General features: G+C 39.1%; 1 protein-coding gene across 8 annotated transcripts in view; it reads right to left on the minus strand.

Moving 5' to 3' along the window:
• The window catches only part of LOC111866515 (serine/threonine-protein kinase WNK1), a 134,097-nt gene that overhangs the window by 89,072 nt on the left and 17,714 nt on the right, over positions 1-27,311 (minus strand). For all 8 annotated transcript variants that reach the window (XM_033752284.1, XM_033752283.1, XM_033752282.1 and 5 more), the window contains 8 exons: positions 26,820-26,992; positions 25,911-26,131; positions 22,971-23,128; positions 22,084-22,172; positions 21,686-21,914; positions 16,476-16,605; positions 8,246-8,379; positions 504-707 (listed from right to left, as the gene is read on the minus strand). In XM_033752284.1, the coding sequence (XP_033608175.1) occupies positions 504-707; positions 8,246-8,379; positions 16,476-16,605; positions 21,686-21,914; positions 22,084-22,172; positions 22,971-23,128; positions 25,911-26,131; positions 26,820-26,992 (1,338 nt within the window). The remainder of the gene's footprint in view (positions 1-503; positions 708-8,245; positions 8,380-16,475; positions 16,606-21,685; positions 21,915-22,083; positions 22,173-22,970; positions 23,129-25,910; positions 26,132-26,819; positions 26,993-27,311) is intronic.

The raw sequence follows: 27,311 nt of genomic DNA on the forward strand, positions 1-27,311 counted from the left end.
ACTCTTTTAGGAAGTTTCATGTGTAATGAAAGGGTCAGTGGAGATGACAATTCACAAAACAAAAAATGTTAATCTAAATAAAATAATGACAGATTATCTCATATTTAACATTTTCTGAACACTGTTACTTTTTTTTAATTGAGGAAAGGATACCAAATCCACTCTGAACCAAAATGAAGACTTACACCAAAATGTGTACATCTGCAAATCTTAAAACAGACATAGGTTTCTGGCCAAAGTTAGCTCTCGTATGTTTTATAGAGATTTTATGTTCAGCGAGTTACAGATAAGTGTTTTTGGATATTCCCACTTCTCCTGTCCTTGATTCATTACAGCATCTGCTTCTTCATGTACCTACATGCATTGGTATCGATGAAGTTAATAGGTCTGATCATTAATACAATACTTTAATCACCATAAACTTAAACCATCCTGATGTTTGCGTCATCTCCCAACTAGAATAGTTCAAAACTTTGTATATACACAGGAGTTTGTATCATTACCTGATGGTTAGCTGACTGCTGTAAAAGCACAGGAGGGACATTGGACTGCTGGTAGGTGGTTGCAACGTACAACTGTTGTGTCTGTGGCTGTTGGGATGTCTGCTGCTGTAGCTGGGCTGCTAGTGGAGGAGGTTGGTTAGCTTCTTGCTGGTATACTGGAGTGAATGCAGTAACATAACTTCCATGAACTATCCCAGTCTGTTGCTGCAAAAGCAAGAACTGAGTATGTAATTGAATGCCACAGCTTAAGGCAGTCCATGTTATTGAACTGTCTTACAAAATAATTATTTCAATACTAGCACATGGAAACATTTGCACAGTGAACATAATTTGTTTTCTGAGATAATTTATGCATGCCTGGCTTCACAGTATCTGGTATGGCTTAATACTTTCTAATTCCTTTTACTGTTCTTAATGCATGCAGGCATTTTGCATTAAACAAAATAATGTACCTATGTTGTGTTATTACAAATACAGTCAACTCTGAATTATCTGGACATGTATTATGTTTTCAAGTTATCCATGCACCTGTGTATGACTTATATTTCTTCTCCATAATCACATGGTGTTACAAGTGCAGATACCTGTGGGCTGGTTTTCAGCCATTTCTTGTTTTGAATAACCAGTGTGGGGCCTGCATAAGGAAAAGAGAAGACTGTCCAATGACAAACAATAATAGTGGAAGTGAGGAAGAGATGCTGCAGACCAAACCATTTCCAGCTGGGAGTGAAGGGGCCAGCAAGACTCAGCCATCAGTCTGAGCAGATCATTTATACACATGCATTACAGGAAAAAACTACATTTCTTCCATTGATGTGACAGTACTGTAACATGGAATTAAACCTGTCACCCACTGGTGTCAGTTTGCCATATGGAGTGCAGCAGGTCTAAAAATACTGCTGCTGTTATCCTGTTTGTATTTAAGTCATCAGCATCCTTCAAAGAGCAGTATTCAAATTGGGAACATCTGAACCATCTGAGGGAACAAAAGAGTTGGATAAAAAAACAAAAAACTGTTTTCTGCATTTCAGCATATATTTCTGGACACTCCTATACACAGCCATGTCATAATTAAAATATATCTTGCCACTGGAAGCAGTCCCTGGTTGCTGCTTTGCTATTCCGAAATCTGTGCCAGGTATTGCAGAAGTGATTCTTAACTATGAAATCTGTGAAATGGCTGGAAAAAATGGAAGAAAATTGTGCTGTGCTGTTTTCACTAGCAGCCACGAGCAAACCCTGGAAGATATAAAGAACCTCCACATCAAGATAGACAGGTGGCACAATATCTGCCCCATACAAGAGGGACGATGGGAGGACGAACACGAGCCTGCATGGTTTATGAATTTTAATTATTGACGATGCAAAATTTTTAATTAGCATCAAGAAATTTTAAATAATTTTTAAAAACTTCACATTCGCAGGAAACTGCTGTGTTTGTGTGATGTTCTATTTTGTGTACTATGCATTGTAGCATATAAGTGTATGTACTTTACGTCTGAACAACTTATGTGAAGGTGGTTTCCTATTTGTAGTGATGTTTGCCCTCTGAAGATGGTCCGCAGAGACCGAAACATGTAAGGGTGTTAAGTTTTTTCATGTAGTAATAAACTTACATGTCACATTGTATGGAGTGATTTATATTTGTAATGGCTTTTCAGACTAAAATTTTATGCATTAGACTGGCAAATGCAAATGAATACAATGTAGCAACACAACATGGATATTTAAACCTACAGACTTCACTGTGTGATTCATTAACACTTCAAAGCCCAATGGTTCTGTATGTACCACCTACTAACATAACTACATAACTAAAACTCTGCCTTCTTCCCACAGAATGCATCTGTGTGTTTTGTATGGTTCTCATAATAAACAGTGACTGTTTCTCTGAACAACATTAACTGCATATTTGTAATGAGGATGTAATGTGTTTCCTGTGATGTATGAATTGAACTGTCATATAACCTTTACAAGAAACGCAGTCTTTAAAGGAGTAACTGCTAATGAAACAAAAATGCCTTGACATGATTCTGACAATTGCATAATTTTCACAAATTTTTGTATCTGCAACACAGTAGCATGGTGCAAGATATTCATCCCTACCAACCCCATCATGTCATTCATTGATTAACATTAAGACAAAAATTTTCCTTGATAAAACTTCAACCAATGAATAACTTCTAGGAGAAACTCAGTTTGAATTGAATGCAATGTAGCTTAATACTTCATTTCTTTGTGAGTCATGACAGAACTTCTAGTAACACAGCTTTCTCATGTCTTGACTAGTTAGGAGCATGGATAGAGAGAGACAATGGGAGTCTTCATCCCTAACAAGCTCAGTACATGCACAAATAAAAAAGAAAACATTCAAAATATTTTCTTTCCTCCATGAAAGGCATAGCCTGGTGCAACTGCACCAGTCACCATCCTGTAGGGCAGGACCAGGCTGTTGCATTCCCCTCTACTTTCAAAACTGATATTCCACTATCTGAGATAAGTCACACAAACAAACAAGCTCGCTTGGTAGGATGATGCACAGAGAGCTAAAGTAAGCATGCTGGCAGCCTTGGTGTATGGAAAATTGTCTCATAATAGTTATACTGCACTGTCACAAAGAGGAATCATGCTGTCTGTACACTAAGAGTTACCCCAACATTCTATTCGCCATCATTTCTTCTAATACAGTCCCTATTTACACAAGCCTCTTCAGGGGACAAGTCTTGAAAATTTCCCAGGATGAGTTTCAGTGAGCATTTAACAATCAGATGCAGAAGAGATGACTGTCTTACTTGCATGTGAACAATACCAACTGTGGAGCTGGATGCAGCTGAACGCTTTATTTAGTTTCAATAGAGATTATGTGAAAAGTACTCACAAAAGCTCAATGAAAGCAGTGGGAGGATGTCACACCATCAATCCTACCAATCACATATATGTGTTTTAAGAAATGTGCACAGGCATAGAACACTTGCATAACTAACCGTATTTTCTGTTAAATGTGTAAATAGGGACTTGCATGCATTCACCACTTCAATTCATGCCTACAAATCTCTAATCACAAGAATCTGTAAAGCAGTGGCGTATCACGTAGTGTATGCAGTTTCATTACTTGCAGGAATATTATGTGCTCAACACTTTACAGAATGAGGTTCAGCAAAATAAAATTAGAGACTCAGTTCACAGCTCACAAAAGCATACATCTCCATCAGAAGGACTAATGAATAAATAACATTTAGGGAGACAATCACTGTTAACTGTGAGACTTATACAAGACCCACAAACACATTGTATGCGAAAAATGTAGAACTTTTAATATTAAAGAGAGAGGTACACACACTTAACAACTGTGTTTTGAAGAGTTAAGTAGGTTCTGTGTTTCAGAAGTAAAAAACAAACAAACATAACATAGTCTTCTGCTTTTATAAAAGTTTTCCAAGAAAATGAGCATTAATGGAAGAAAGTGAACAGAAACACCAAAATGTTCAGTCATAAATATAAACACCTGAGTTCAACACATCACACCTGCCATGATTGTTCAGTTATTGATACATAAAGATTATGCTTCCTACTATGCATTCATGGCACTCAAAGTAACCAGTATTATTAAATTCACACGACATTCTTTCATGTACCAACATCAAATGTGGTAACATGATTCATATCTATTTTATTACAGAATAACCATCAATCTTTTTATACACTCCATTGATTCACTGGTTATGATGAGTTTCTGCAAATATTCACTATGTGATTTTGTTGAGAGCTTTTGACCTTTCCTGGTTGCTGACTGCTGTAACAAGTATTCATAGTAGCACCAATTTTCCATGCCGTTACAAAGTCTCATTATAAAAACAGATTATCATTGTGCTTTGATGTTTAAGGGCTTAAATACAGGCATAAATTTGAAGCATGTTATGCTGCATTCATGTTTAACAAGAAAATGTTGAGCTCATGGAAAACAGCATAAAGACTTCACTGTGAGACCTTTGGAATGATTCCAATACAAGCACACATCAAGCTGGTTACCTTCACAGGAAGTGTATAATTCAAGTAAATAAAAATTACAGGTAATCTACTGTTGTAAGATGTTAATGCAAATATTTTTTGGCTTTGATCACATGCTTTGAAAAAAATTAATAAGACAGGTGCAAAGACACTTTCTAGTAATTCTGATTTGTTTCATTCTGGCCTGTCACACTAACAATATTATAATTATAATATTATATTATAAAAAGTTAAAACAGTTCCTTCCAGTGTGACTGGTGAAGATTTTTCTTATTTCAATTCTTCATGCCCTTACATGTTTCGGTCTTTAGAGACCATCATAGGAAGGACATCAATACAGTTGGAAGCTACTATTACAATATATGTTCTGAGGGTTAAAATATACATATAATGTTAATAATATAGGATTGAATATAAAATCTAAAGTTTTTTCAACTACAGTGGCTATCTTAATATGAGGGTTGGAACTTTAATAGTGGCAACACTGCTGCAGAGAAGCCATGCAATGGAACCAAATAATGTCACTTATACCACACACTAGTTACATACCTACCTTAACTCAGAGCAAATGGACTCTCCCTTCCTACATCACACGCATGTACAGTGACGAGAAGAACAGAGCCTCCTGTTAGCTGGCGGTCTAATGTAGTGTTGTCACGATGTTTTCAAAATAGGAACAACGGAGTTGGATAAAGATTGAATGTGCCAGAGGCTGTACAGCACGACAGTGTCATCAAGGTCTTCAAGAGGCTTGCAGGGAATCTGCATTGCCTTACAGAACAGTGGCAAGGCGGGTAAAAGCCTTCAACATGGGATGCCAAAATGTGGCAGACATGTGTTGGCCAGGTCATCCTAGTGTCAGAAGAGAAGAAGTATATGCTCTTTCCACGTTACTGGAGAGTGACTGACGCCATACAATTTGTGAGCTGGCCCAAGAGACACAACTGTGCTTCACATTCTGAAGGAATGCCTGGGCATGAGAAAAACTGCATCATGATGGGTTCCACATGATTTGATGGAAATGCAGAAATGGCTATGATATGACTCTGCTCGTAACCACTTGGAGTACTATGAGCATGAAGGAGAGGCTTTCTTACGCCGTATCATTACACTGGATGAGACATGGACCAAATCATACGAGCCACAAATGAAACGCCAATCGAACGAATGGTGTCATTACAGGTCACCACGAAAATCAAAAGTTCGTCAGAACCCCAGCAATGTCAATCTCGTGTACGACTGTGATGGTGTTATCCTAATGCATACCGTTCCCCGACAGCAAACCAACAATGCGCAGTATTACTGCTCAATTTTGGAACACAACCTGCAACCAGCTTTGAGAAAGAAGTGGCGATACTTTCTGCAGAACCCACACATCATTTTGCAGGACAACGCTCGGATGCGTGCAGCGCAAGCTGTGGCTGATTTATTCAATCGATGGGGCTGGGAAGTGCTGTACCATCCACCATACTCCCCAGACTTAAGCCCTTGTGACTTCGACTTGATTCTTAAGATGAAGGAACCACTTTGTGGCATTCGCTTCAGAACTTTTTCAGAGATTCTTTAGGCAGTAGACCACTCCATTCGAACTATCAACACAACAGGCGCTGCTAAAGGTATCCTATGACTTCCGCATCGCTGGCAATGGGTTGTACACAATGCTGGCGACTACACTGAAGGACAGTAAAACTTAGAAACATGCATCAATTTTGTATCAGTTGTAAATAAATAGTTCCCACTATTAAAGTTCCAACCCTCGTATATTAACATTTTTGTAATTGGTTTGTTAAGATTTTGTTAGAATTTATGAACCAAGTAGGTTTGTGTCCTCTTTCTTATTACTTCTCTTGACGGGGGCCGAATGTGTGCTGCCTTGTTATTCTTGAGAAGAGGGTTCTTTGATGCCCTAAGGATGTTCGTGGCGCACAGGACAACATCAAAGAACCCTCTTCTCAAGAACAACAAGGCAGCACACATTCAGCCCCTGTCAAGAGAAGTAATAAGAAAGAGGACACAAACCTACTTGTAAATGCTAACAAAATCTTAACAAACCAATTATAAAAATTGTAATATATTAAGACAGCCACTGTAGTTGTAAAAACTTTAGATTTTATATCAAATGATATATTATTACCATTATATGTATATTTTAACCCTCAGAACATATACTGTAATAGTAGCTTCCAACTGTATTGATGTCCCTCTGATGATGGTCTCTTAAAGACCGAAACATGTAAGGGCATGAAAAATTGAAATAAGAAAAGAAATGTAAGAGAAAAATCAAGTATGACATATGATATCCATCCATTTAATATGAGTACATTGCTGTGAGATTACTGAACTATGTATGTGGTGCTATCAAAAAGTTCCTGAAATTTGAATTTTGTGCACGAATGGATATGAGTACATTGAAATACCGCTAGGTGTCTCCCTACACATCTTTCTTGAATCAGTGTGGCAAGCGGTGTCAAGCTGAGTGGTTGGGTTTATTGTTGAACGTATTTCCATTGTTGTGTTTCCGTGAGTTTGAGGTTTTGCGACAGCTGACCTGAGAGAGCAGCGTGTCTGTATAAAGTTCTGTTTTAAACTTGGGAAAACCGCTGCAGAAACACACCAAATGTTGAAGGAAGCTTCTGGTGGCAGCAGTTTAGGCCACACACAAACTTACAACTGGTATAAGCGTTTCAAAACTGGCCGAACATCGAATGATGATGACAATCTTTCGGGACGGCCGCCAACTGGCACCACACCAGAAAGTATCAAGAAAGTTAGGGATCTGATTCTGCAAGATCGTAGACTGACCATCCAAGATCTCTGTAACACCTTGGGACTAAGTTATGGTACACGTCAACGAATTTTGTCAGAGGAACTGAACATGAGGAGGATTGCAGCAAAGTTTGTGCCACAACTGCTGCAAAATGAACAGAAACAGCATTGCTTGGAAGTCTGCATGGAACTTCTACAACAGCTTCAAGAGGATCCAAACTTTCTTTCGAAGGTTGTCACTGGTGACGAAAGTTGGGTTTATGGCTACAACCCTGAAAGCAAGCAGCAATCGTCGCAATGGAAGAGCCCTTCTTCACCTCGGCCAAAAATAGCTCGACAAGTCAAGAGCAATATTAAGTCTATTTGATCTGTTTTTTTGATACTGACAGGAGTGTTCATAAGTAGTTTGTCCCTTCTGGTCAGACAGTCAATAAAGAGTTCTATCGCGATGTTCTAAGGTGTTTCAGGGAGGACATGAGGAGAGAAAGTCCAGAGAAGTGGCACACGAATGACTGGGTATTCCACCATGACAATGCACGAAAGCATATGGCTTACATTGTGCAGGAATTTTTGGTTAAAAACAAGATGGCAGTTGTTCCCCACCCAGTGTACTTGCCAGACTTAGCTCCTTGCGACTTCTTTCTCTTCCCCAAGATGAAAATCAAGTTGAAGGGGCAAAGAGTTGATACAGTTGAGGAAATTCAAGCGGAAACGCAGGCAGTACTAAACACCCTAACAAAGAAAGACTTCCAGGATGTATTTCAAAAATGGCAGAAACGTTGGGATCGGTGTATGCGCTCCCAAGGGGACTACTTTGAAGGTGATGATGCAGAATAAGATCCAGGTAAGACGTAATAGTTTCTATTAATATATTTCGGGAACTTTTGGATAGCACCACGTAGTATGTATTGGATTGTTTTACAGTGGGGAATGAAAAGATGACTTGGGAGGATGAACTCTACTAGAACCTGTTGTGATGGCACTTGCTGTGATGGAACCTGATGTGGTGGCACTTGCTGCTGTTGTATGTAGCCAGGTTGCCCTGTTACCAGTGTGCTCTCTGGTTTGTTCTGGGTACTATGACCTGAGTCTGGAGATACCTCTGAAATAAGGCAGTAACAATTACGAAATCATACAGCAATCCATTAATAAGGTTGGTATGCTGGTACATAAAGGAAGAAATGAAATTTGTACACAAGCTCACTATAGTGTGATTCCTTGTTAGAAAATAAGCAGAAAATGTTACACAATATATGATACATGATCCTTAGTTTTTGAGATACACTTCACTGTCAACTGGAGTAACATACTTCTCAAACAGTGTTACTTGTTAAGACAATAAACAGCATACTGCTGGGTGTACTCAAGACACACAGTACACTGGAAAGGTCAGCTGTGATCCACTGATCTTGAAATACACACATAACAAATACTGTGACATGCTCTTAATCCTTGGTACCTGTAATAGGCTGGTACTGCTGCATGGGAATACACGCTATGTTATCCTGGTTGACATCCTGATGCTAATGTGGTTCTATGATTTGAGCAGCATCATCATGAGACAGGAAGAACACCTATGGCACACATGGATGCAGGTCACCCATGAACTGTACGGACACCAGCTAATGAACATGCCATAAATGCAGCTGCACAATGACAGCTGTAGAAAAGCTCATTTGATAATAAATGAGAACTGGGCTTATGCGAACCAAGGTTCCTTAGAGCATTTCATAACAATCAATTGCATCCATACTACTACTCACTAGAGGGCACATCTGTTTTCAGATGATCATCCCCTTTGGATGCAATTTTGCAAATGGCTGTGACATCAACACACTCTGAAGGAACCCTTTTTTGTAACATCTGTGTACAGACAAAGCATGTTTTCCATGTGAGGGGCATGTAACACCCACAACAGTCACCTCTGGGCATGGGATACTCCTCATGCTATCCATGAAAGTGAGTATCAAGTCTGTTTCAGCATCAGTGTTTGGGTTGGAATTGTCAAGGACACTATTACAGGCTGCTATCTGCTATCTGAAAGGGCTGACTGTTCAAAAATACTGTGATTCTCTGGAAACCAGCCAGGGGCGCTTGACAGTGGCCTTTCAGCTATGAGGCAGAGGTTGCAGTTTCAGCACTATGGAACACCAGTGCTATAAAGGGACAATGTCTAGCAATGGTTCAATACAAAATAACCAGGAAGGTGGACCAGATGTCAAGGGCCAATTGCATGGTCTTCTTGGTCAGTGGATCTAACTCCAATGTATTCTTTCCCATGGGGACACCTGAAGGAGCTCATATATGCAGTTCCTCCCAGACCTATCAAAGATCTCGTGGCAAGACTTCAGGCAACTGTGACAATGGTAAATGACAACATGCTAAGGTGTATTCAAGAGACCGGCATTCGGTGGACTGATGTCTGCCTTGAAATGGATGGAGACTGCTTCAACTGCCCATTATAAATATGACATACCCATGGTTTGATAACTTGAGAGCTTGTGCCATTTGACGCTGACATATACCTTGAAAACTGAATGTCACAGGAAATATGTTGTACAATATTTCTGACTTGATTTTTAACAAGGAATCACACTACCGACAGCCTGTGTGTAAGTTTCATTTTAATCCTGTATAATATACAGACTTAAAACTTGATATATTTTTCTTACAAAACTGAGCCCGGTGAAACCACGGCTCCTCTATAGAGTGTAGTCAGTCATTAAAGTCAGATGTGTATATGGTGCCACTATGTCAGTCAAATACAGACCCATGTCCCACAAAGTCTGGAAGTCCAAATAATGACATGAGTTCACAGTAGTACTGGCCACACTGAAAACACTGCATTTTAAAATTCCAGTATAAAGTGAAATGTCCTTCTTAGCACACCAAGCTCTTCATACTTTTTAGCAATTCCCCCTCCAAACTTAGTTTGACTGACAACTGTCTTTTGCTAGCCAAAGCAATACTTTAATTACCCCTATTTAATAGTCGCAATCCGTTTACATGATTTATTAGCATTACATAAACACCACCATCTCTGTTAAGACATTGTAGCTCTAGAAACACCTGTCAAAGATCCAGCTAACAAATTGATATGGTAATTGGTCACTGGATCAAAAAAAAAAAAAAGCTTTTTCTTGTTGGCCAAGTTTCTGGACTTCATCTAGTGACTGATATACTTAACCCAAGGCATGTTCATGCCTCTGGCAAAACAGCTAACACATTATATAATCTAGTGACTTTTTGGACAATACCAATTGTCCTGTTTTTTTATTTAAAACATTTCAAAGACTGAATTCTGCTTTTGTCCTCAGGCAATAGGCCTACTCAATTGGGCTCAATCAACAGTCAGACTCTATCTCTGCATGATGGATAATGCCCACAAAGTCAATAAATGTATTAATATCATCATGATGAAATTTTAGATCTTACTGGTGATTACATACATGGTATAGTCAGTAACAAAAGTTTGTAAAGGGAACCTCTTCTCATTAAGAGTACAGCATACACAGTGTGACCAGGTTCTGTTAGGACTGTGTTCCTTAAAAATATAAGGCATGAATTATTTTCAAAATTTCACTCTTTTTATTCAAAATAGTCTCCTTCTGAATCAATACATAGCTGGAATCGATTGAAAAGTTTTCAAAAACAGTCACTGTACTCCTTTTGTGGAATCGCATTTAAAACTGTGGTACATTCCCTTTGGATGTCCTGGATGGTGTCGTGACAGTGTCCTTTCATCGCCAACTTAACTTTTGGGAAAAACCAGAAATCTGCTGAGCCAAATCTGGTGAATACGGAGGATGCTCAAGGACTGTGATCCCTTTTCCCCAAAAAGTCGTGCACGATCTTCGATTTGTGGGGTGGGACATTGTCGTGGAGGAGCGACCAGGAACCTTGCTCTCGATATTCAAGTCGAATTCGAAGAATTCTCGCCCACAAACAATTGAGGACTCAAGATAATAATCAGAATTCACTGTTTGACCTTCTGACAGAAATTCCTTGTGAATGGTTCCTTTGGAATTGAAGAAAACGGTTAGCAGTGTCTTTACTCGACTCCTTTGCATGTGCACTTTCTTTGGGCTCAACCACGCTGCACTCTGCTGCTTTGTGAGAGGCTCATATTGAAAACACCATGTCTTGTCACCAGTAACAATCAATTTTGTAAGTTTTGTATCACTTTGGGCCGACCGAAACATGTCTTTGCAGTGTTCCACTCTGGCATGTTTCTCATCGTCTGACAGCGTGTGTGGTACAAACCGTACACAGACCTTCTGTTTGCCCAAATCCTTGGTCAAAATTTGATGCACAGTACTTTTTGGTATTCCCAAAAGCTCCTCGATGAGTTTTGCAGAAACACATCTGTCTGATGCAAGGATTTCCGTCACTTTTTTCACATTTTCTTCAGTGTGACTTGTTCTCTGTGTTGATGCACGTGGAGCGTCTTCAATGTCCTCCCTGCCATCACGAAATAAAGCATACCATTGAAAAATATCTGAGTGACTCAACAATCACTAACGTACACTTTTCATCATTTCGTATGTCACAGCTGAAACTTCAAGAATCTTAACACCACAACTCGCCAACAGATGGTATTGCAGGGCAAAATTTAAAAAAATGAGTCCTAATGGATCCAATGAGTTAAACTTACAAGAAAAAGTTTAACTCATTGGATGCTTAAAATCAAGCCCATGAAAGTTTAAATTTCAAAGGTTATATCAGTTTTAAATAATGAAATGCACAGGAAAGAAATGATAAATTTATGGTATGTACAGATTTAGAAGCCACGAACAATGAGCTCATGAAAAACAGAACTGTATCTCATAAAAAGTAAAAGTAAGTAAAGGCATCCCTGTATCAGGCCGTGGAGTTCCATAGGGTTGTGAGATGTTGAGGTTCCCACATTTTCTAGACAATCGGCTCATAGATGGCGGCAAGGTTGTCAGCCCTACACACCAGCCACCCTTTGCCCCCAAGAATATTCCTGGTACTCATTTCTGTTAGAGGCTGAGTTGACCCCAGGGCCATAGTGCGGCTGGAAGGATTAGGTCGCTTCAAAACAATCCAATGACCTCTTTGGGGCTTTGAACCCACGACCTTCCGGCTTGTAGCATAGTGCCTTAACCAACCACGCTACTGCGTGCCCCAACTGTATCTCATAAAGGAAATACTTTTACAGCACTGTGACTCAAATCTAGTTCTGATTTTGTTCAAGATGTGGTAGCTGATTATGCAACTTATATTGCTGCAGGATTTAAGCATGGGGGAACCATGATGCTTGGCCTGTGTGTGCCTTTTGTGATTTCTGAATTCTTCAAGACACTGCTCAGCTGATGCCAAAGGCCAAGGTCACAAAAGAACTTCTCCACTGAATGGTGAGACACTTCTAACAATGGCTGTAAAATTCTTGCAATAGCCTAGTTCAGCTCAGCTCAGTTAATTTCAGTTCAATTCAGTTCAGTTCATTGCAGTGCAGAGAAGTCAATCGGTGCTCAGTTAGCCAGTGTAATCCATTAGCAAGTTAGTCAGTCAACCGTTAAATTAGTCAGCTTTGAGCTCAGTTTAGTGCAGTGCAGAGAAGTCAAAAAAGAGGAAAGTGAAGTGAGTGAACACTGGCACTCCTGTGCAGTAACAACCAAAAACAGAACATACCTCAAGAGCGTAAGCTGTCGATGATGTGACAGTAACTGCTCGGAATTGTAAAGTTAAAGTCAATTGCAAAAGATGGATCAAAGATGGATCCAGCACTGAAAGCAGTTTTGGAGAAGTAAAAAGAGCTCGAAAAGGACATAAGTGCTACCCAAGAAGAGCTCAAAAAGACATAAGTGCCAACCAAGACTACTGGCATCTGGCTACAACCAATTGGTGATGGGTCAAGATCAACTGGCAGACTGCCAGAACAAACTGGTGGCCAGCCAAGCACTAAAAAGGGACATGAGTGCCAAACAGAAACAACTCAGACAAGAAATAACTATTATCAGGGTTGTCCAGAGAAAATGCAATAAAAAATTAGACAAACTAAACAATCATTTCAAGAGCCTCATGGTAGTCGTCAACTGGCACACCCAGATTCTTTGTGAGCCCAGTAGGGAGCTGTAGATGACACAACAAGATACAGAAGGTAACCTGACGTGACTTTAAGTCAAATAAGAAACATGAGACACAGATGACAGCAACCAAAGCCCAAATAAGACACGGAGGTGATGGAAAAACTGGGACCAGCACCATCATGGTGAAGGCAGCTACATTTAATAGGTCCATGTTCTGAACAGCATTTCTAGGCCACAGCTGATCACAATGACTGGGAAACCAGGGAGAAGGCTAGACATCTACTTGTCACTCTGCAGGTGGAAGCTGCTGACATCCTATTGTATCCCAGCCAGACAGACATACAAGAACATCAGCAGGGTGCTGGAGGGTCGCTATGGAGACCACAAGCTGGAGGCAACATACCAGTCTCAGCTCAAAGCCAAGACCCAGCTCAGCAGCAAATTTCTACAAGAATCTGCAGCACCCATCCATCAACTGTCCCACTAAGACCTTATCAAGTTACCACAGGACTTCAGAGACAGGCAGCTTCTATATCCGTTGATGGAGTGAACAGCCAGGAAATGAAATAACATATCCTCAAGCACCATGACAGGTCACTCAACAAAGCCCTCAGCCAGGCCCTGAAGTTAGAGGTTGCAAAGGTGGTGGCTGGACCACCAGTCAAGCTGCAGGAAGCAAGGGCGGGAGGCACCATGGGAACATGGTGTAACACTGTAGGCCTGGACAACCCGCACACTGGCCATCTACAAAGGCTATGGACAGAGACATAAGGACACCAACCAGTATATGGGGAAACCAGTAAGAGCAGGTTGAACATGAGGGCACTGATGTCATCACACTAATCCCCTTGATCCAAACTCAATGTACTGGCCAAGAGGAGCAATGACAGCATAACTGACAAGGGCTGGACAGGGGACCAGCCACACCTTGTGGCCATCAATGCTGAGGTATCCATTGCCATTGCTAGGCCTGATAGCATCTCAGAATTTCTCAATGGAAAGCTGCACTGGCCATACCTTCTGCAGAGAGTATCCAGGCAGACACTCCCTGTCTTAAAGGGATGCTGGTGGAACTGATTCTGAGGCGCAGCATGCTATAATGTTGGGCGTTCATCATAAAAATCACACACAAGTTCAACATGAGGGTGAATATATTGTAAGCTTATGACACAATACTGGATTTGAAGCACCAAATGTTACAACTGGGCCCAGAAGACGCATAAGTAAGGTGCTCAGCTAAGCGGCCTCCGTAGTCTAGAGGTAACATTCCCACCTCATGACTCGTGGTACGCGGGTTCAAATACCCGGTGGAGATCATTGAATTTTTAAGGGCGGAAAAATTCAGGGAACAAGTCCTCCAGGAGGGACTTTAAGCTGTGTGTCCCATGTCATAACTTTACGGCACGTAAAAGAACCTCATATCCCCAAAGGGGATCACAGAGCCAAATTCCAGGATGTTTCCTGCCCAACAATACTCTCTAAGGCCTCTGATAGATAGGGGAAGCATTATAGATACCGCTAAGCAAGTGGCCGAACTCGCTTGCTCGGCGGGACTGATGGTACGCCCCATTTATCGGTAGGGTATAGAGACTGGTAGAATATCATAGAGGGAAGCACAATAGATCAAACTGGTCGCGGTGGATGGGGAAACCCACCCTCTTTAAATAACTAACTAAATAACTAACTAAGGTGCTCAGCTGCAATCACTCCTCCTTATGCTGGCCTGCTTGACGTGAGAGGCTGTTAAGATCTCCTGGAAACAGTGAGTAGCCCAGTGGAACCATGTCAAAAAATGTTACACCAAGAGGATCTCTATACAGCCAGAACACTGGTTCAAGGTTGAGAGAAAGTACCTGTCACGAGTTATGAATGTGGGCTAACAAGACCAGGAGTTGGATGAGCTACATCTGCCCTGCAACCCGCTGTCTGGGACTACCTACAGCAGGGAGTAGTCCATGACCTGCTACATGAAGGACCTTGTGGAACAGCTGAATGACACCCATCAGTATGCCCTCAACAACTGAATGTGGCTACAGACAAGGATGAAAGCATTCTGTTGCTGCCTAGCCAACTCCATAGGATTCCAGGAAGGAGGTTTAAGTCTGGTTGTACCACTTAACCTAGACCAGAGGAAAGTTGCTTAAGCAACAGCCATCCTGTGAAGGCCCTTACAGATTGAGACGGAGATCAGTGATAAGAGTTTAAAGAATGCAACAGTACCATAAGGCAAAGATGTTGGTGTTACACTTTGACTGGCAGCATATCTATGGGCAATTCAGGACAAGCAGCCTGAGAAGGGGCAGTGCTGTGGGAGTAAAGGGCAGGGGGACTGCTTGGCCTAGCCTGTTCTTGCCTCTTACAACATCTGGAGCATTCAAAAACCCACTCAGCTGATGCCAAAGCATCAAGAACTTAACAGAAACTTCCTTAAGCATAAAGGCCTATAACAGAAGCTATCAAATTCTTACAAGAGTCCAGTTCAGTTCAATGCAGTTCAGGGCACGCAAGAAGTTAGTGAGTTCAGTGCAGCACACAGCACACAAGTAAGTCTTTAGTCAGTGAATGAACAGCTAGTCAGCACAATCTGTTAATGAGTCAGCAAGTTGGTGAGTCTGTCACCTAGTTGGTTAGTAAATCATAAGTTTTCAGCTCAGTTCTGTGCAGTGCAGAAATAAGGTGGGCGCAGTGAGTGGGAAGTGGCATTGCTGTGAAGTAACAACTGAAACAAAACTGACTTCAAAATTTATGGGTGGTGTGAAAGCAATCAACTTTTGAATTTAATATTCCCTTAGTGTCATCATGTGTATCATTCTCACCTGTTGCATCTTTCCCAAGTTCTTTAATTTTGCTACATAAATACTAACTATTTACTCACAATTCATTTACACTTAATATGCAACAATAAAAATGTCAATGTTGCTTTATGAGGGACACATAAGGATTAATCATACTCTTTTCATAATAAGGGGCAATTTCTATCATGAACTTGAACTATTTCCCAAAAATATGCTGTAGCCTGTAAGTAGTTTATGCAACAGAACATTAATTAATAATATTACATAATCTGATTACAGCTGTATGCCTGACCTGATGTAAGATCCAAAACCTCACCTACCTAGTAATGCTACATTTGTAATTAACATACCTGCTACACCATCAACCTCACGTTCCAGCTGTTTCCGCTCCTCCCTCTCTTTTGTTAAAGTTGAAATGCTATTTTTGAGCATCTTGGCAACAGCTCGAGCATCATCTTCCATTATTAGTGCAGACTTTGCCTGTAATGAGGAGTGATTGTATGAAAGTAGTATTAAAAGGAATTTTGCAGATTCTTAAAACTATTATCTGAATCTAATTATTTGCATTTGATATTTTACAAATTCTTTCATATAGAAAGGAAGGAGGGAAGAAACCTGCATTACCAGTCCAGCCAATATTTTTCTTCTTCTGCTAGCTCTGTATCTGTTCTGCATAGGTTGCTGGACAAAAAAGTCTCCAATCAGTTCTTTCTCCCCAGCTCCTTCCTCGGGCTGAACCACTTTGTTCTGGGTTGTTCCACAGGCCTCTTTCATTTATACTTTAATTCTGAACTATTCTAGGCACCCTTATTCCACCCTTTTTTAACATGGCCAAATCACTGAACTCACTTCTCTTCTGTATCCATTACAATATTTTCAATTCCAACTCTTACTCTACAAATTCATATTAAATTCTATCCCTTTGGTCCCTTCAGCCTATGCAGCTTTGGCTATCTCATCTTGCTGTTCCCTAAAGATCCAGATACAGGCTGGGAAACAACCATTGGATATAGAATGAGTCTCAGATCAAAAAACAAACATTCCATTCCCACAGGAACAAGTCAAGGCATTCATAATATAAAACAAAATAAAAAAAGAACATATCAGCCGTATATACAACAAAACTCCACCTGTATAAAACTCTCAAAGGTTTCAGGCGTCAGTACATGCTCTTTTTTCATAAAAATGGTATAAAATGGTATATCCTTTATTTAAATTCTACTTAATGTTATATTTTAGCATCCTGTTGCACTGATTTATGTCCATGATTTATTCCAGCCAGCTTACAGTGCATACACTCATCCACTTCACTCTTCACTCCTGCACTACATGTTTCGGCACAAAAGTGCCATCTTCAGGTGCTTTTCGATTTACGTTAAACTACTTCACTGCATGCCTTGCTGTTTTCATACTAAAATAACTAAAATATATGTTCATCATATATATTGATAAATATTAAATATTAAAAATATTAAAACTGTTCAGGATTTTTTATCCCTACGTCGCATCTCAATACGCGAGTCACACCTATCCTCTTCTATCGGAGCACTCTTCCTACTTTCGTGTGTGTATTGTTCTTTGTGTTGTGTCTTGCTCCTGTGACTGCGTGTGTTAGTTATTTTAGTATGAAAACAGCAAGGCATGCAGTGAAGTAGTTTAACGTAAAGATGGCACCTTTGTGCCGAAACATGTGGTGCAGGAGTGAAGAGTGAAGTGGATGAGTGTATGCACTGTAAGACAGCTGGAATAAATCATGGACATAAATTCTGCTTGTTTTTCTTTGTAAGGTTACATGTTTCAGCATTTTATTTTACTACAGGTTTACACAAAGTCCTGCAACAGCTGGATTTTCTAGACTACAGAGACAGATATGAAGACATTCCTCGACATTGGTCCTACAGCTGCCCCATTCATACAGTCCCATGCTCCCAGAGTATGCTACATAAACACAAAAACCTAGATCATTCTTAACATTCAAAATGAAACCGGGGACTTAAATTTCAAGGCCATACAGTCTTTGATATTGTGTTTGGACTGCACTCTGCTAATGCGGTTGAAGCATCTATAGGACAAGGTTCCATTTACTTCCAATGATGAGTGGATGGGGGGCACATAACTTAACCGTTCAGCGTGGTTTGACGTGTATGTTTCGTCAGGTATTTAAATCGTCTGGGGGGGTTCGACGCCCATAATAATTGATGGTTTTGCTGTAGATTGTTAGATTTTTCGCTGGCCTGTTGTCACAAGTACTATATATAATGAGGCATTTGTTTAGCTGCGCTAAGTCATCGTTACATATGCCTGTCTTGCAGCAAAATTCCTGTTGCTCTTGGGAGAGGTTTGTCTTCAATCTGTTATGAATGGCGTGTTTTCTTAAGTTATAAACAGCAGAGACTGATATGTGCTGTGTTTATAATATCATATTGCCCTGAGCTGGCCACACTAACACACTCAATTGTAATTCTTAAAAGAGGGATGTCCAAAAATTTATTCTTGCATAATCGATTGATTTCGCACAGTACATAGCACCAGTTCTTAGAAAAACGCCACGAATTAAAGCAGAACACTATGGTCACCCCCTATGACGATACTGGTGTGTGTGGGGTGGGAAAAGAACTCATTCCTTCATGTATTATCGCTCCAGTTGACGCCATTTTATCGTACTGACCTTGGTGGTCGTTTCGAGGGATGACCATAAATATTTTTTTNCATTTCCTTGAACGTATACCCCTCACGGGGAAGAAGGCAAGGCCGCACAGAAGATGTGTGGTTAAAAAAAAGAGCCAAAGAAAAGATACACAATATTGGAGCGGTGAATGTGGGGCAGCGTTGGGCTAGACGAATGCTTCAAGGCCTACATTACACTGCTCAAATTCTAAACCAACTGCTTCCACTGCCGAGATACCGGGCGCTCATATTATAAGGTAAGGTTATAAAAACCATCTTTTAAGATCATTTTAGTGAAAGTTTCATGCTTCAAGGCGTACCATTCACTGCTCAAATACTAAACAACCTGATTCCATTGCCGAGATACAGGGCGCTCATATTATAAGGTAAGGTTATAAAACCACCTTTTAAGATCATTTTAGTGAAAGTTTCATGTTCCTATCTCATAGAATTTAAGAACAATGATGAATAAATCATTTTCGAGCCAAATTTAAATGGCCGGCTGAATATATTACCGCCGGAGACGCGGCCGCGGAATTTAAATGACCGCGCCAAAGGGTTAATGTACAACCCACCTCATATACAAGGTACTATCAGTAAGTACCCTGACTGTTATTGTTGTAACTGACTCAGTGAAAGAAGATGAAAGGGAGAGCCAAGGTCACACTTCCACAAGCCTACTGCATCAGTCTGCTATGTGACACTGCACTGTGAACACACACTGTTTTTACTCGAGTGCTTTTCCGACTTCACATTTCATTTTGTCTGCGATGGATGGAAAAATTGAGCAACATGTCTGCATCAAGTTTTGCATGAAGCTCGGTAAATCTGCTACCAAAACCCCTGAAATGCTTCGTGAGGAATTTGGAGAACATTCTTTAAGCCGGACAGTGGTTTTTGAATGGCATTCATGTTTGAAGAATGGTCAAATGTCAGTTGAAGATGACAAATATTTAGGGCGACCAATCACCAGCAAAACAACAGAAAATGTTGAAGAAATTCATGAACTCATCCACGAAGACTGTCACTGAATAATCCATGGAGTTTGCTAGGAGATCTTAACAAAAATCTGAACATGCATTGCACTGCGCTGCACTGCCATGAAGTTTGTTCCTCGACTTTTGACAAATGATCAAAAGAAGCCGCACGTAAACGTGCATCTTGAGCTATGAGAGAAGGCTAACAAGGACACAACTTTTATCTCTAGCATCATAACATGTGACAAAAGTTGGATTTATTTGTATGGTTATGATCCAGAAACAAAACAACTGTCACAGCAGAAGAGCCCACAATCACCAAGAGCAAAAAACAGACGGCAGGTTTGGAGTTCAACAAATATTTAGTAGCATGCTCATTGTTTTTCGACATGAAGGGGATTGTTCTCCGTGAATTTATTCCTCCTAACACTACAGTCAACTCTGACTTTTACTCATATTGTGATGTTTTGAGATGCTTGAAAGAAAATGGGTGATGAAAAAGACTTGAACTTTGGCTCAACAACAACTGGCTGCTTCATCACAACAACATACCCACCCACATGTCCCTGAAAACCACAGGGTATCATTCCCCATCCTCCCTATGCGCCAGAGTTAGTCCCCTGTGATTCTGCTGTTTCCAAATTGAAAATGAAAATGAAGGAACGATGTTTTGAAACAATGTCTGACATCCAAAGGGAATCGCAAGCAATACGAGACAGCATTAAGAAAAATGACTTCCATGGTGTTTCTGAAATGTGGGCGGGGGGAAAAAAAATGGGATCACTGTATACATTCCCAAGGAGACTATTCTGAAGGAGACAGCAGCCAAAATTGAGTAAGTCAAGCCAGCATTTCTTTTCTGACCTAGTCCAGGAACTTTCTGATAGCATTAAGCTAGTGATAAGGAATTGAGACCATATGCTGAAAAATTCCCATTGATTACAGCCCACTGTAAGATGTATGACTAAATTAAACAAAAAGCTGATCAACTAGTATATTTTTATATATACTTTTATAAGCTGTATTCACAAAATATTCTATGGTTGATAACATACTTGTTTGAACATCTAACAAATGGCAAGAAGAAGTCTTCACATACTAAACACTTCTTAATACTTGTAACATTACATTGCAACTGAACACTTAATATACAATATTACAGTACTTACTTACTTACTTACTTACTCATGGAGCTGAGCCCTTCTGGAGGAGCTGCCAATTCAGCAGCTACTCAAGAATTTCCCAGCATTTTATGGAACCCAGAGGGTCATTACCATGTTCACATGAGCCCTCCACTGGTCCCTATCCTGAGCTAGATCTATCCAATCCATATCATCCCACCACATCTCTCTAAGATCCATTAAAATATTGTCCACCCACCTACGCCTTTGTCTTCCCTGTGGTCGCTTTCCTTCTGACTTTCACATCAATATCCTATGCGCATTCGTCTCCCCCATTCGTGCTACATGACCTGCCCACCTCATCCTCCTTGATTTGATCATTCTAATTATACTTGGAGAAGAGTGCAAGTTATGAAGCTCCTCATTATGCAGTTTTCTCCAAGCTCCTGTCACTTCATCTCTTTTCGGTCCAAATATTCTCAACACCCTGTTCTCAAACACCCTCAGTCTATGTTCCTCCCTTAATGTCAGAGACCAAGTTTCACACTCATACAGAACCACAGGCAAAATTATAGTTGTGTGTATTCTAATTTTTATGTTTTTGGACAGCAGACGAGAAGACAAAAGGTTCTGGACTGAATGGTAGCAAGCATTATCCGAGTTCAATCTCCTCTTAATTTCCTCCTGAATCAGGTTTCAATCTGTTATCATTGTTCCCAAATATCTGAACTGTGCCATATTTTAATATACAGTATTACAGTACTATAGAAGAATATACTGAAATTTTATACTTGCCATTTCACTAGCTACTTCTTCTGCATTATCTGCCTGAATGTCAAATTCAAACTGAATGGCTTCATTTTCTTTGTGCTTGTTGCTGCGCTTTTTGGGGTCTAATACTCGAAGCCTGAACTCCACCTTGGATGTTGCGGATGCTACTGCCTCTTCTCGTGATATAATCTCTAACCTCAGCCCAAGATCCTCGGCAAAGAACTCATGGATTAACAGGTCCTTTACGCCAGGCCTGTGAGCAAGAGATGTAAGTCTGGCATGCTAGATAATACAAATTCAGTACTGTTACATGTGAACTATTGAACTTGCATCTCCTATATATTAAGCCAAACTGTCCATTCTGGCACTGTCCATTTCAGATTAATCTTCCAGTTTCAACAGAGCCCACATAAGTTTCTTACCTGTCCTCTTTCCTAGGCCTTATACAATGTTCAATAATGTCTTTAATTTCTGGGTTTTCCACTTTCTCATAGCTCAAGGGTTTTACTCCCTGAAAAAAGAAAACATAAATGGTGATTTATGTGTAAAAAAGGTAAATGATGGAACACCACTGTCCGTCATTCATTAGTACATGCTCTTAAAGCACCAAGAAAATTTAAAACAAAAAGAAAAAAAAATTACTATACAGGTAGCATTTTAATTTTATAATATACCCCTTACAGAAAATAGAATGTAAATAAATGATGATGATATGTGTCTGATTCTTGGCTTTATAGCAGTGTTTCTTCAACCACACATATTATATAGCAACAACTGAAGATCATCTAGGCTTGGCCTTCACAATACATAACTATCAATAGGTACATAGCATGCAGGAATGTGTTCCACTTCTGATAATGGCGGAAAGAAATCATATAAATATTGCACCTGCTCCTTTAATAGCCAATTACTTACCCGAAGTAGCTCCATCATGCAGCTACCAACCCTTCCAAACAGCACCATCACTGTGATTGCTTGAACCCTCAATATGCCAAGGATTCAGAAGTAACAGAGGTCAGGACATGTTCAATTCAAGGTGGGTAAGAGCAATGGAAGTTGTAAGTGGAAGAATTTGGAAGTCTTGCAGAAGATTAATACTGCTGCTAAACTTTCTTTCTTACATGATCACTTTCATTATTAGAGTGAAACCATGTAGCTGTGACACCCTTATTTCATATAAAAAATACTGTGAAAAAAATCAGGATATATCTACTTAGTCACTTTAACCATAGTAGGGACACATGAAAAACATGGCCACCTCTTATAAAGAGAACAAAATACTGAATCTACGGATTTCTGTATAACTTACACTGATAACTTTTTTGTAAATTTGGGCAGGTCCTGTGCATTCTGAGTATGGATACTCAGAAGTGGCCATCTCCAACATGCACATCCCAAATGCATAAACATCCACGCTCTCATCATAATGCTCTTCATACATCTCTGGAGCCATGAATTCTGGAGTTCCTGGAAATAATATATCATATGAAGTGGACAACAGTTCATACAATTAAATTTCAAAGAATGGATACAAATCAGCAAAATGCACTATGTTTATGTCATTTACCAGAATTACATTTTTGTTGCAAAATTTATAAGTTGTGTTAAGCACAGAACCAATCTCGGTACAAAACTTCTTTTATTTCTTGTAGGTTATTTTATGATACCACCAGTATTTCATACTATACAGCTCTGATTGGTAAGATGATTACATTTACATTTATTTATCATTTCATGGACCCAATCATCTCCCCATAGGGCTGCATATAAAATATGTCACATATTACAAATTCATGATGACTACACATCATTCGTCCTTGGTCCAATAAAATATAAAATCAAGCCTGAGACAAAATAGCTCAAGTTGTCAGGACAACACACATAGGTCATCAAAATACCACAATCAAATTCACACCTTGCCGTTCCACACACGGTGGCAAGCCTTATCATCCAAACAGTTACATTATAAAATATTAAAATTCATAACAAAAAACATAAATAATTAATTTACCAGAAAATTCCTATAATACAGAGCTCTGAAACATCTCGTGATAACATGTAGACCAATCGGGTCATTGCGTTAACACTCCAGACCACACATTAACTGAAAATCAGAGTTAAAAATGAAATTCTGCTACCTCATGGGGTTTTGTGTGCCCAAAAGTGCAAATTCCTTGTGCTGGTAACATNCAAAAATCAAAACAAATGTCACTAACAAGACTTAAATACTAGATGAAAACATAGTAACCCTTTATCTTACAAAATTCATCCAGTTTATAAAAACAATGCATATGAATGGATATTATCAATAAACAATACAATATCAAATAATGTATGTTACATCACACACATATCAAAAGAAAAACTATAAAAACATCTAACATGCACGAACAATAAATTATAAATATAACAAATATTTTATAAATAGGACTTATCTGTGAATATTTTAATTGAGTAGGAAATATACTTAAATTCAATGATTTACTGCATATGTAAACTAATGGGGATAAAATAAAGGGCATACTTATTTTTAGGATGTTTTGTGGAATCTCATCACATCCCTTAGAATTCTTCCATTTTAATGACTTGATTGTATCTCTAATTTCTCTTTTAGTTACTGGGGTCATATTTATGTTTGGAAACGCCTGTTTATACACCTCAAAAAGGTAACTTAAGAAGTTAGATACATTAGTAGGTTTGTTAGATTGCATTGATTTGGTGGCATTATAAAATAATTATTAAAAATATTGGCCATAGTTTGTGGTTTATTATATGATTTCCCATCAATACTTACTGATGATATTATATTTTTGCTTGACTTGGTATTAGTTATAGATCTAATAATACCCCAAGTAGTTTCAATTTTATTTTTAGAATTTATAATAAGCCTACTATAATGATGCTTCTTTGATAACTTCATGATATCAGATAAAATTTTACAATATTTCTTGTAGTATCTTACTAATTCAGGATTGTCAGTATTTCTGCTAAGCACATATAATTCTCTTTTACGTGCACATGATGTTTTGATTCCAGTTGTTAACCAGGTTTTATTTTCTTGTTTAGAGAAATGTTTTTTATAAGGAAAACTATTATTAAATATTATTAAATAGGTATTAAGAAAATTTTTAAACATTATATGCTTAGGCTTCCCTGCACTGCTGCCATTTCATCTTCATCATGCCATCTCTATTCACATTTGGCATTCACTCGTGGGAAGGAACCCGTGCTCTCAAAGTTCTGTGTACATTCTCAAATGTTTCATGATGTGGAATTCTGCAGTGTGGATATTATTGCTAGTATTCCACCACAGTAGCCTTACCATTTCCATTGCAGAAACTGTATATCAAATGCATATTGGCATATTCTTCATTTGTAAATGTAGTTCCTGCTTGCTCCATTAGCACTTAACTCAATAACGGTGTTGATCTACCTACAGTTTATTGGATATTTTTTGCTCTAAATGACCTACAGAACATGCTCCTGAAGTCTGGCCAATATGGTGTGTAACACCCGTATAATAAAGTGCATTCATTACCTGTTCGTCACATGTTAATTTTGTCTTTCTTACATTATATTTAAGTTACATACAAAGTCATCATTTCATGGATGAATACTAACCAAATTTTCAACCATGTATTATTCCTATAATTTTTTTTTCTCAAAAAAAAAAAAAAAGTACAGCTATCCCTGTAACAGGCCATGGAGACCCATAAGGTTGTGACACGTCGAGGTTCCCACATTTTCTACACAACTGACTCACAGATGGCAGTGAGATTATCAGACTTATGTGATGGTCTCCCCTTGCCCCAGAAGATTCCTGGTACTCATTTCTGTTAAGAGGCCTTGTCAACCCCAGGGCCATAGTGCGGCTGGAAAGATTAGGTCAACTGAAAAATCCAGTGACCTCACTGGGAATCAAACCCGTGACCTTCCAGCTTGTAGCATAATGGCTCAGCCAACTATGGTATTGTGCTCCCCTAACAAAATTTAGCAGTATCAAAATACAAAATGTATTTACCACATGCTGTACTCAGAACCAAAAAAAAATCGATGTAAACAAAAATGCACTGTTAGCTGAGCAGCTGGCCACATTCCTCCATCTGATGGCATGATTAAAGATGAAGGCACCTCTGTCTCTACCACCACTATTACCTACCTTAACACCATGGTACTTACTAGATCTCCTAACAATGTTAATTAAAATCCAAGCTAAGATCTTGACAAAAGCATGAAGCATATAACTCACCTATAACAGATTTAGCAAATGACCTGTTTTTAAGAGTTGCTAGACCAAGATCACCAATCTTGACACTGCCCGTTGTTCCCGTAATGAAAATATTATCACATTTCAGATCACGATGTATAATTGGAGGAGTTCTGGAGTGCAAAAAACTTAAACCTTTCAGGATTTGTCGACACCATGACTTCAGAACCTTTGGATTGATCTTCTTAAACCTCCTTAGATACCTGAAATAGATTCAAGATATACACTTACTCATTCTCCTGCATCTTCAACTATCTCAGCAGATCAAAACAGCAAATTAGAAATGTAAGCTTATCCAATAATTTTAACATTTCAAAATGATGGAATTTTGTTTCTTCAGAAACAATCAAAGTAGCTCTAAATAGATCAGAAAAGGAAAGAGAACCAAATTAAATAATGTTAATATTATTAAGGCCATTCAAAAAGTCAAAATAACTTCACATGTACTGAACATGGTTACAAATGTTTAATCCCACACCGTAAGTCTTATTACTTAAGCCCAATCCTAGAACTATACATTGAAACGAATGTCACAGTCAAGTGGGTAGCACTCCTGCCTCACATTCAGGATGTTTGGAGTTCAAATCTAGCTTACAGACTGGCTAGCCTGTCAGAATCTTCGTGGTTTTCTTCAGCCTCACTAGACAAATGCTGGGATAGTACTTCAATCCAAATTATTACTGTTTCCTCCCACATCCTTATCAATTCACTAGTCACCAAACATCCTATCATTTTACATTATACAATCTGTGAAGCTAAGAGTGTTATTAAATAAATCATAAATAAATATAACTGCGCTAAAACTATACAGGTATATTTAAGGTCTAAATGGGAACACATATACTGTTATTCTTATTTATTGCTTTAAAGACAAGGCATTTTTATACATACGTTTTGAGTGTTCCAGATGTCATAAGTTCAGTAACAAGAACAATGTACTTCCTCTTTGTCAAAGTCACCTCCCAATAGTCATAGAAGCGGACAATATTTGGATGTTGTAAGCCTTTCAACATCTCAGCTTCTTCCCGGAATCTCAACCGTTCAGTCTTATTCAATTTCTTCTCCTGCAGAGGTGAGATGTAATATATTAACAAGGGATGCTTCCACATTATAAGAAAATTAGTGTGCAAATCAATCACTGACCTTTGTCTCTCATGCACAATTCAATCATAAAAAATCTGTGAAGCTAACAGTGCAATTCTGAAATACAACTAACACCTGACCTACAATACAATGCTATAAGTTTGTACTGAACAATTCAATTTACTGTTGGCAACTGTTTAATATATAGGAGGTCCTGGGTTCAAATCTTGTCCCAGAGACTAAATATGAAAACAGGGTTTCATGGATCTTCCCATGGTGGTACCTTAAAACAGGCTACAA

Source organism: Cryptotermes secundus, unplaced genomic scaffold (assembly GCF_002891405.2).
Source record: "Cryptotermes secundus unplaced genomic scaffold, Csec_1.0 scaffold401, whole genome shotgun sequence".
In the NCBI taxonomy this organism is placed as follows: domain Eukaryota; kingdom Metazoa; phylum Arthropoda; class Insecta; order Blattodea; family Kalotermitidae; genus Cryptotermes; species Cryptotermes secundus.